Source organism: Glandiceps talaboti, chromosome 15, assembly GCF_964340395.1.
Source record: "Glandiceps talaboti chromosome 15, keGlaTala1.1, whole genome shotgun sequence".
NCBI classification, from domain to species: domain Eukaryota; kingdom Metazoa; phylum Hemichordata; class Enteropneusta; family Spengelidae; genus Glandiceps; species Glandiceps talaboti.
This window is the reverse complement of record NC_135563.1, coordinates 746,620-759,757: the sequence shown is the minus strand read 5'-3', so window position 1 is coordinate 759,757 and position 13,138 is coordinate 746,620. Positions and strand designations below refer to the sequence as shown.

Here is a 13,138-nt window from a genome sequence, read left to right as displayed (position 1 = left end):
ACACCATAGTAACTACACACACCATAATAACTAACTACACCATAGTAACTACACACACCATAGTAACTATACACACCATAGTAACTACACACACCATAGTAATTACACACACCATAGTAACTACACACACCATAGTAAATATACACACCATAGTAACTACACACACCATAGTAATTACACACACCATAGTAACTACACACACCATAATAACTGCACACATCACAGTAACTACACACACCATGGTAACTACACCATAGTAACTACACACACCAACTATACACACCATACTAACTACACAAACCACAATAACTACACACACAATAATAACTACACACACCATAACAACTACACACACCATAATAATTACACACACCATAGTAACTACACACACCATAACAACTACACACACCATAATAACTACACACACCATAATAACTACACACACCATCATAATTACACACACATAGTAACTACACACACCATAGTAACTACACACACCATAACAACTACACACACCATAACTGCACACACCATAGTAACTACACACACCAACTACACACACCATAGTAACTACACACACCAACTACACACACCATAGTAACTACACACACCATAGTAACTACACACACCATAATAATAACACACCATAGTGACTACACACACCATAGTAAAAACACACACCATAACAACTTCACACACCATAATAACTGCACACACCATAGTAACTACACACACCAACTACACACACCATAGTAACAACACACACCATAGTAACTATACACACCATAGTAACTACACACACCATAGTAGCTACACTTACCATAGTAACTACACTTACCATAGTAACTACACACACCATAATAACTGCACACACCATAATAACTACACACACCATAGTAACTACACACACCATAGTAACTACACACACCAACTATACACACCATAGTAACTACACACACCATAATAATTATACACACCATAACAACTACACACACCATAGTAACTACACACACCTTAGTAACTACACACACCATAACAACTACACACACCATAATAACTACACACACCATAACAACTACACACACCATAATAACTACACACACCATAATAATTACACACACCATAGTAACTACACACACCTTAATAACTATACACACCATAGTAACTACACACACCATAACAACTACACACACCATAATAACTACACACACCATAATAACTGCACACCATAATAACTACACACACCAACTATACACACCATAGTAACTACACACACCATAATAACTACACACACCATAGTAACTACACACACCAACTATACACACCATAATAACTGCACACACCATAATAACTGCACACACCATAATAACTGCACACACCATAGTAACTACACACACCATAATAACTGCACACACCATAATAACTGCACACACCATAATAACTGCACACATCATAGTAACTACACACACCATAGTAACTACACACACCATAATAACTACACACACCATAATAACTGCACACATCATAGTAACTACACACACCATAGTAACTACACACACCATAATAACTACACACACCATAATAACTGCACACATCATAGTAACTACACACACCATAATAACTACACACACCATAATAACTACACACACCATAATAACTACACACACCATAGTAACTACACACACCATAATAACTACACACACCATAATAACTACACACACCATAGTAACTGCACACACCATATTAACTACACACACCATAGTAACTACACACACCATAATAACTACACACACCATAATAACTGCACACACCATAATAACTACACACACCATAGTAACTGCACACATCATAGTAACTACACACACCATAGTAACTACACACACCATAATAACTGCACACACCATAATAACTGCACACACCATAATAACTGCACACACCATATTAACTACACACACCATAGTAACTACACACACCAACTATACACACCATAATAACTACACACACCATAATAACTACACACACCATAGTAACTACACACACCATAGTAACTACACACACCATAATAATAATGTAGTGTATTGTATTGTATTGTGCATATTCAAGATAACACATGTTTGTATGAGCTTGATTTGATGTGCTTCTTATTCTTGTATACATGTAGTTGTTTTGTCAGAAAAATACAAGTTTTTTACGTTATTTTCATTTCTGTGCCCAAATTATTAACTGTTGAAGTATTTATACCTTGATTCTTTTCAGTTATGACTTATGATTCTGTTGGTTATGGGCAGAGAACAGATCATTTAGCAGGTTTGTATCTGCCTACAATGTTACTAAGTGATTTTCATTGTGCGGAATTCACACTTTTAGCATATTTCACATCTATGCTCATAAACATGTCATACTTAAACTCTAGTAAATCAGTTTATAATGAAATTAATTTAATATACTAAAAGAACACATAAACTAAAAGTACTGCCAAAGTTGAGTGACTAAATAGAAACATAATGCTAATTATTACTTATTATTATACTATACAACTATTTTGATGTAAAACACAATGCATGTGAATTATTGTTATTATAACAACTTCTTTTTAGTCCCCGCCGGACGAAGACTGGGACGGGGACTTATGGATTGGGTTCTGTCTGTCCGTGCATCCGTTCGTCCGTCCGTCCGTCCGTCCAGAGCCGTTTCTTGGAGATGCCTGGACCGATTTTTTTTCAAACTTGGTACAGGGGCAACATACAATGGCATACATATGCATGTCAATTTGCTTCATGATATGATCCAATATGGCTGCCTAAGCCATTTTGTTTGCAAATTTTCCCTGTCTAAAGCCATAACTCAGACATGCTTGAACAGATCTCATTCAAAGTTGGTATTAGGACAGTGTTCTATGACATACATGTGCATATTCATTGTTGTCGTGATACAATCCAATATGGGTGCCTAGCAGCCATTTTGTTTGCGAATTTTCCACGTCCAAAGCCATAACTCAGACATGCTTGAACAGATCTCATTCAAAGTTGGTATTAGCACAGTGTTTTGTGATATACATGCACATTGTGCATATCTATTTTCATCGTGATACGATCCAATATGGCTGCCTGGCAGCCATTTTGTTTGCAAATTTTCCATGTCCAAAGCCATAACTCAGACATGCTTGAACAGATCTCATTCAAAGTTGGCATTAGGACAGTGTTCTATGACATACATGTGCATATTCATTGTTGTCGTGATACGATCTAATATCGCCGCCTAGCAGCCATTTTGTTTGTGAATTTTTCATGTCCAAAGCCATAACTCAGACATGCTTGAACAGATGTCATTCAAAGTTGGCATTAGGACAGTGTTCTATGACATACATGTGCATATCCAATTTTGTTGTGATACAATCCGATATGGCTGCCTGGCAGTGGTTTTGTTGGCACAGTTTTCATGTCCAAAGCCATAACTCAGACATGCCCAATCATAGCGGGGACTATGTCATTCTCAATGACTTGTTTAAATGTATGAATAATGAACAAATTATGGTAATCATTATGCAAATTAACATATGTAGTTTATAAAGAATGTGTCTTTAAGGTTTAAATGTATTTGAAGCAGCAGTTATTTTTAGAAAGTGATATTCTTAAAATTTGTAATGCTAATTATGGTAATAATTAGACATAGATTTGCACTCAAGAAATGAACCTCTGCCAAGTGTTATGTCATTCAATGAAAATATCATGGCAAGTCATCACATTTTGTCAACTAATAATGCAAATTAGGATAACAGTTGTTACTCAAAAATTCTATTAAAAAATTTATAGCTTCCTGACTTAGCTACATAAAGTGATTGTGTAACATTTTATTTCATTTGATTTGATTTGATGGAGTGATTTTTAGCACAACTGAACTAGGGGAAGGCGTTGAGTAGTGCACACTAGCGCGTACGGAAAATTTTTCAAATGAAAATGATCACATCAGAGATGTGCGTTTTGGGTGAAAAAAATGTGATTTTTGGTCAAAAGACTTAAACTCCGAAACTACAGGGCAGATCAGCCTGAAATTTGGTGGGAACTTTCTTTAGGGGTGTAAATTAACATTTGTTCATGGCATGATGATCCCATCAGTAACATGCAAATTATGGCTAAAAATGTGTCTTTTTGGTCAAAAATCTTTAATTTCAAAACTACTCAGCAGATTGGGCTGAAATTTAATGGGGATGCATCTGGGGGTGTATAGATGAAGAAATATTAAGTATATAATGATCTCATCAGTAATATGCAAATTAGGTGTAAGAAAAAGTGAATATTGGTCAAAAAGTGTTATTCTGCAGATTTTCTTCAAAATATTGTAACACAGTTGGCCGTATCAACCATGACAACACCCTTAGCAACAACCAAATGTCAGTAATTTTGGTCAAATAACATCTGGTAGGCAAGTGAGTTCAAAAAATGTATGCAAATATCCCTAGCGACCATGACCCTGCCCATAGCAACAGCCAAAAGGTGGTGTATTTCACAAAGATAACAACAGGGATTAATAGACAAGTGAATAAACATTCATAAAATTTATATAAATTTGTCTAGCAACAAGACCACACCCATAGCAACAACCAAATGGTTGCATGTAATGTAAAGATAACAACATGGTTGTATAGGCAACTTGATAGTCATTCAACAAATGAACACCTATATCTAGCATGGATCAACATGTGGATAAACATTTTAAAAACTGTACAGTTGTGCTACAATGCCATTGGTGCTATTTTTCATGTCTGGAACTATTTGGTAAACATGTCTGAGCAGATCAATTTCAGTCAATCTTGGTATAAGGGCAATGTACTATTAGGTACATATGCATGTCAATTTGTGATTGCACTTATCACGGACAAGAAGTGTTACAATCCAAACATGAATCAATAGCTCCCAAATAGCTTTGACTATGTCATCTATGATGGCTTGTTCTTTTTCTTTCCTTGGTGAATAGGATCATTTCCCACTGTCCTTATCTATTTCTTTCTTTACTTTGACAGACACTAACCAATTGATTGTTGAACAGCATCCTCCTCCTGGTGTGGCTGGGTATCATGCAGGGGCCAAATCTAACCCTACTTATATTCATGGTAGGTACTTCCTTCATAACATGCTAATCATGTTACTGTATATTTGCATGTAACTTCTTTCTGGTTCTGTGGCACATAACCTAACATGTTAGTTTTTAGTCCCCGCGGACGAAGTCCGGAACGGGGACTTATGGATTGGGTTCCGTCTGTCCGTCCGTCCGTGTGTCCGTGCGTGCGTCCGTCCGTCCATCCGTCCGTCCGCAGCTGTTTCTTGGAGATGCCTGGACCGATTTTTTTCAAACTTGGTACTGGGGCAACATACTATGGCATACATATGCACGTCAATTTGTTTTATGATACGATCCAATATGGCTGCCTAGCAACCATTTTGTTTGCGAATTTTCCCTGTGTAAAGCCATAACTCAGACATGCTTTAACAGATCTCATTCAAAATTGGTATTAAGACAGTGTTCTATGACATGCATGTGCATATCCATTTTCATTGTGATACGATCCAATATGGCTGCCTGGTAGCCATTTTGTTTGTGAATTTTCATGTCCAAAGCCATAACTCAGACATGCTTGAACAGATCTCATTCAAAGTTGGTATTAGGACAGTGTTCTATGACATACATGTGTATATCCATTTTCGTCGTGATACGATCCAATATGGCTGCCTGCCAGCCATTTTGTTTGTGAATTTTCCATGTCCAAAGCCATAACTCAGACATGCTTAAACAGATCTCATTCAAAGTTGGTATTCGGACAGTGTTCTATGACATACATGTGCATATCCATTTTCGTTGTGATACGATCCAATATGGCTGCCTGGCAGCCATTTTGTTTGCGAATTCTCATGTCCAAAGCCATAACTCAGACATGCTTGAACAGATCTCATTTAAAGTTGGTATTAGGACAGTGTTCTATGACATACATGTGCATATCCATTTTTGTCGTGATACGATCCAATATGGCTGCCTGGCAGCCATTTTGTTTGTGAATTTTCCATGTCCAAAGCCATAACTCAGACTCCATTTTCATCATGATATGATCCCCCATACCCAACCAATCCTTTATTGTTGGAGGCATATTCCATGTCCAACAAGTACACACAACATATCTAAGTCTGTTTGTTTTAGGTTCACAAATGTTGTTGCGTGATCAGAGTAGTGATAATTCCTAAAAACCCAATTATAGCGGGAACTATGTCATTATCAATGACTTGTTAAAATATATATTGTGCAAATATATACAGTATGTTAGTGTTTGATTTGCAAGTGAGTTTTTAATGTTTCCATACAAAATCCCTGAGAAAAATGTAGATGCTCTCCAGGAAATGAAAATGTACATGTAGAAGCTCTCCACTGGACCAGGAAATGAAAATATAGCATATGATTGCAAAGTTCAATTGCCTGTCAAGAACACTCTCCATAGCAACAAGTAAACTTTCATAGCAACAATTCAAATACATGTAGGTGTCTAATAAATTGTGCTCCTATTATTTCTTGAAAAGAAAATTTTAATTTTGTTGTAATGATAACTTATGAAAAGTGTTATGCTTACATTTTAAGACAACTAGCAATGACCAATGTACTATTCTAAAGTTATAGTTGCTCGTCACAAGAATGAGTAGATACCGATACCAGTTATTACCTCTGAGAGTTCTTATAGTGCCTCATCACAAGAATGAGTAGATATCGATACCAGTTATTACCTTTGAGAGTTCTTATAGTGCCTCGTCACAAGAATTAGTAGATATCGATATCAGTTATTACCTCTGAGAGTTCTTATAGTGCCTCGTCACAAGAATGAGTAGATATCGATACCAGTTATTACCTCTGAAAGTTCTTATAGTGCCTCGTCACAAGATTGAGTAGATATCGATATCAGTTATTACCTCTGAGAGTTCTTATAGTGCCTCGTCACAAGAATGAGTAGATATCGATATCAGTTATTACCTCTGAGAGTTCTTATAGTGCCTCGTCACAAGAATGAGTAGATATCGATACCAGTTATTACCTCTGAGAGTTCTTATAGTGCCTCGTCACAAGAATTAGTAGATATCGATATCAGTTAGTTATTATCTCTGAGAGTTCTTATAGTGCCTCGTCACAAGAATGAGTAGATATCGATATCAGTTATTACCTCTGAGAGTTCTTATAGTGCCTCATCACAAGAATTAGTAGATATCGATATCAGTTAGTTATTACCTCTGAGAGTTCTTATAGTGCCTCGTCACAAGAATTAGTAGATATCGATATCAGTTATTACCTCTGAGAGTTCTTATAGTGCCTCGTCACAAGAATGAGTAGATATCGATATCAGTTATTACCTCTGAGAGTTCTTATAGTGCCTCGTCACAAGAATTAGTAGATATCGATACCAGTTATTACCTCTGAGAGTTCTTATAGTGCCTCGTCACAAGAATGAGTAGATATCGATATCAGTTATTACCTCTGAGAGTTCTTATAGTGCCTCGTCACAAGAATGAGTAGATATCGATACCAGTTATTACCTCTGAGAGTTCTTATAGTGCCTCCTCACAAGAATTAGTAGATATCGATATCAGTTATTACCTCTGAGAGTTCTTATAGTGCCTTGTGGCAAGAATGAGTAGATATCGATACCAGTTATTACCTCTGAGAGTTCTTATAGTGCCTTGTCACAAGAATTAGTAGATATCGATATCAGTTATTACCTCTGAGAGTTTTTATAGTGCCTTGTGGCAAGAATGAATACATACCAATACCAGTTATTACCTCTGAGAGTTCTTATAGTGCCTTGTGGCAAGAATGAATACATACCAATACCAGTTATTACCTCTGAGAGTTCTTATAGTGCCTTGTGGCAAGAATGAATACATACCAATGCCAGTTATTACCTCTGGGAGTTCTTATAGTGCCTTGTCACAAGAATGAATACATACCAATACCAGTTATTACCACTGGGAGTTCAATATGGCTATTGAATCATAGAGACTGTGCTTGAAAATCTTGAGTGGCCTACATTACAAACCCATAGAAAAGCTGTTAGACTTACAAACCTATTAAAAATCAGAGAAGGTGAGCTGTGTGTCACTGCTGCTAACAATCGTCTCTCACCAACTAAGAGTACATGACTTCATCCAGCTAGATATAAACACCTTGATTCAAAAACTGAAATTTTCAAGAACTCATTTTTACAATCATAGACTGGAATGTACTACCCCCTTCTGCCATTGAATCACTTTCAACATCACCTTGAACTCCCCCCCCCCTCCCCCCGAGTGAGTGATGGTGATATGGGATATTGTTTTGAGAGAGGCAAAATTGATAGTTTGACTTGAGTTTTCTGCTGTATTTCAGATACAGATCCCATCATGGCATACAACTACCCCATTGGAGGAGCCCAGGCACCACCACCTTACAATGGTGAGAATCAAATCGTATCACCTCACAGCTACTTCTGATCCAGAGTGTACTGCACTCATTACAGTCTTATAAACCTATGTAGTTTTATAGTTCCATAATATTTAGATTAGTAGTACTTTTAGCATTGTTTTATTAGTGTTTGATCTCTCCTCTGCTGCTTCCATTGTTATGTGTGTCTTCTTTCCCCGTAAATTTGATAATTGGGAAGATTTGACAAGCAGGATATCCATGGAAGATTTGACAAGCAGGATATCCATGGAAGGCAAAGAACACAGAAGACTGCTACCAGTGATGTCTGTAGGAGATATATTTTAGGATTAATATTTCAGCTGAAGAAACATTTTTATAAAGTTTGACATATTGGATCAACAAATGAACTCTGTAGAATCTATCATATATTTTGTCTCTTAGTATGAAAACTTATTTGTAAGATTTGTGTGTACTATAAGTGATGCTATAATTACTGTATGTACTATAAGTGATGCTATAATTACTGGTTTTTGAAACATGGTTTGAGTGCAATTGGTTTTTACATTGATATATTTGAAACTTTTTATTAAATATACATCATAACATCTTTACTGACCTCTTTCATGTATTACGTAATTTTTTAATGTCTTTACAAGCCAAAGATATTTACTAACATAATAGTTGTTACAGCAATTTGTTATTTTTGGTAATTTTTGGACTAACAAACAGACAAACAAACAAACAAATAAAATGATTTTGATGTAAGTTGGTCAAAAGTATACTAATTCAATGATAGCTTGGAATTTAGAAGTATTTCAAAATTGATTAGAAAGTAAATTTGTGTAACTGTCTGATTAGAAATGGATACTGTATGAGAAAATTAAATGATTGAAAGTACTTAACTTGAGTATAAGTAAATTTAATTCAAAAGTTAGTTAATATATAATTAAATAATATAAGTTAAATGTTGTTTTGAGATCTCTTACTCATGTCATCCAATATAATATTAACATTCATCTAATCGTTTTGCTTATTTGATAATCAAGTGATAACCATTGAACACAATTTTGATGAATTGCTAAAAAGCCATAATAACAGTACACCATTTCATGTCTTTTTTAAAGAGAGAGTCAGTTTGTAACTTGGTAAACCCCCTTGTTAAGCGATTCAGCAAGTAATAATGGGCAGACTTGATTGAGCACACTGATGTATTAGTACACAGAGTCATGATTCACATGATGTATTAGTACACAGAGTCATGATTGGTTTATAACATCACATGATGTATTAGTACACAGAGTCATGATTGGTTTATAACATCACATGATGTATTAGTACACAGGGTCATGATTGGTTTATAACATCACATGATTCAATTTTCAGATTATGTTTTGCCACTTCAAGCTGCCATGCTTGACTTGTCTACAGCCAGTAAAATTAGTTGTGGTATTCGTGTGTCTCTGAAATACATACACACACATTCCTATAAGTATAAAAAAAAAACCTGAACTGTGTACATATGCTAAAATGAGTTAAGTATATCAAGTCCTGCCTATGATATTTTGCGATATTAGAGTTTCCCACAATCGATTTTGGTGCCAAGGTCATGAGTCATAAATTACATTTGATTGCTTGGCATAGCTGTTGTAACTCTCACTAGATTGTGAATGTGATTAGCAATAGAGGCACCAATGAACAACAATACTTAAAGTCTGCTGCAGTTTGAATTTAAAACAGATGAGTTAGCTAGTTACATTGAAACTAGACAAAAGTCACTCACCTACTGCCAAATTAAAAAATAATCTTTTTTTTTCAAATAAGATTTTTTAGGAAATATGTTTATAACTTTTTACTTTGATGTGTACAAAATACTTTTTATGATAGGTTCCACAAAAAGGTTCTTCCTGCTTAATTTGTTAACATAGGGGGTACAGTATTTTAAGATTTTTACAACATATCTAGGGAAGACATTTTCAGTTATGTACCAAGACAGGAAGCATAAGCAGTACTGATTGTTGGTGCTTGAATGTAGTAGAAAGTTAGTCTAAAATGGGTGGCAAATCGTAAAAACACTTGTTGATTCTTTGTGTACTTCTGTTACTATGTAGCTGTCAAATGTCTAATGTCTATAGATATGCAATGAAATTTATTTGAAATATGCTTCTTCATTTGGTTAAAACACAACTCAACAGAAATGTTATCAACTTCAAAGGTATATGAAGTTGTCATAAGAAAAGAGAACCCAATAATTGACCATATTAGGACATTGTCTTACCAAGTGTTAATAGACCATATTGGGACATTGTCTTACCAAGTGTTAATAGACCATATTAGGACATTGTCTTACCAAGTGTTAATAGACCATATTAGGACATTGTCTTACCAAGTGTTAATAGACCATATTAGGACATTGTCTTCCCAAGTGTTAATTGACCATATCAGGACATTGTCTTCCCAATTGTTAGTAGACCATATTGGGACATTGTCTTACCAAGTGTTAATTGACCATATTAGGACATTGTCTTACCAAGTGTTAATTGACCATATTAGGACATTGTCTTACAAAGTGTTAATTGACCATATCAGGACATTGTCTTACCAAGTCTTAATTGACCATATCAGGACATTGTCTTCCCAAGTGTTAATTGACCATATTGGGACATTGTCTTACAAAGTGTTAATTGACCATATCAGGACATTGTCTTCCCAAGTGTTAATTGACCATATTGGGACATTGTCTTACCAAGTGTTAATTGACCATATTAGGACATTGTCTTACCAAGTGTCAATAGACCATATTAGGACATTGTCTTACCAAGTGTTAATTGACCATATTAGGACATTGTCTTACCAAGTGTTAATTGACCATATTAGGACATTGTCTTACCAAGTGTCAATAGACCATATTAGGACATTGTCTTACCAAGTGTCAATAGACCATATTAGGACATTGTCTTACCAAGTGTTAATTGACCATATTAGGATATTGTCTTACCAAGTGTTAATTGACCATATTAGGACATTGTCTTACCAAGTGTTAATTGACCATATTAGGACATTGTCTTACCAAGTGTTAATAGACCATATTAGGACATTGTCTTACAAAGTGTTAATTGACCATATTAGGACATTGTCTTACCAAGTGTTAATTGACCATATTAGGACATTGTCTTACCAAGTGTTAATTGACCATATTAGGACATTGTCTTACAAAGTGTTAATTGACCATATTAGGACATTGTCTTACAAAGTGTTAATTGACCATATTAGGACATTGTCTTACCAAGTGTTAATTGACCATATTAGGACATTGTCTTACAAAGTGTTAATTGACCATATTAGGACATTGTCTTACCAAGTGTTAATTGACCATATTAGGACATTGTCTTACCAAGTGTTAATTGACCATATTAGGACATTGTCTTACCAAGTGTTAATTGACCATATTAGGACATTGTCTTACCAAGTGTTAATTACTTTTAAAAGATAAATGTCTAGATTATATCTCTGATGTCTTCCAAAAAAATCAATAATGATGAATTCCATAAAGAGTTTATTTTTGAGATTTTTTAGCACAACTAAACTGATGAGGCTCATTAGTGCTATAGGCATGGCAAAGTGTCTGTCTGGTGGTCACATTGCTGTTGGTGTCCAGTTAGGAAATTGTTCAAATGAAAATGATCACATTAAAGATGTGTGTTTTGTGTCAAAAAAACAAGACCATGCACACAGCAACAGCCAAATACAGTTGTGCCACAACGCCATTGGCATTATTTGTTTTAATGAAGTAGTGTTTGCAATTAGTTTAAATTAATATGGTACTTGCAGAGTATTGGCAATCCATTTTCTACTAAAAGTTTTATATTATGAATAAGTCCTACAATACCAAAAACCTGAAATTCTCTAGATTCATATTGATTTCAAAGTCTTGATTTGGTGTGTAAATGTTTTTGATCAAAATGTGTTACACACAAACATTTTACATATATATGTAGATACATTCAGACATTTGTGAAGGTTCAAATAAGGAAACATGTTCAACATTAGTTGAACATGTTTGGTTGACATCTAAACATGTTGTCAAAAATCATTGACATAACACAATTGGATTTTGGAAACATGTATGGAAATATAGACTGGAAATCACTCTATTGGATAATATCAGAGAAACATTGAATTGTAAACAAAACATGAAAGTAATTTTATGAGTTATTGCCCATGCTGATGTCATTTGTAGCACAACTGAACTGATACCTTGGGTGTCTGATTGGGAAATGATATTACCACTGGTGTGATTTGGGTAAAAAAAATGTTATTTTTGGTCAAAAAACTTAATCTCCAAAACTACTCAGCAGATCGATCTGAAATTTGGTTGGAACGTTCTTAGAGGTGTTTAGATTAAGAGTTGTTCATGACATGATGATCCCATCAATGGTATGCAAATTAGGGCTAAAATGTGTTGCTTTGGTCAAAAATCTATAATTCCAAAAGTACTGATTAGGTCGAAATTTGGTGGGAGTGTTCTTAGGGGTGTTTACATTAAGCAGTGTCCATGACATGGTGATCCCATCAGTGATATGCAAATTAGGTCTAAACATCTCAATTTTGGTCAAAAAGGTATATCTTGAAACTACATTGTGAATGGGTGGAAACTTGGTGAGGATGTTTCTGGTATTATTCTGCAGTTATTGTTGAAAACATTTCAAGA

At 35.1% G+C, this 13,138-nt stretch overlaps 1 protein-coding gene across 6 annotated transcripts in view; it reads left to right on the top strand.

Moving 5' to 3' along the window:
- LOC144446079 (prominin-1-A-like) overlaps window positions 1-13,138 on the top strand; it is a 205,878-nt gene that overhangs the window by 162,328 nt on the left and 30,412 nt on the right. For 4 of the 6 annotated variants that reach the window (XM_078135772.1, XM_078135769.1, XM_078135773.1 and 1 more), the window contains exons 20-22: window positions 2,257-2,307; window positions 5,021-5,110; window positions 8,395-8,460. The exons of 1 other annotated variant lie outside the window; for it this stretch is intronic. In XM_078135772.1, coding sequence (XP_077991898.1) covers window positions 2,257-2,307; window positions 5,021-5,110; window positions 8,395-8,460 — 207 coding nt within the window. The remainder of the gene's footprint in view (window positions 1-2,256; window positions 2,308-5,020; window positions 5,111-8,394; window positions 8,461-13,138) is intronic. One more of the 6 variants, XM_078135770.1, reaches the window with a different exon arrangement.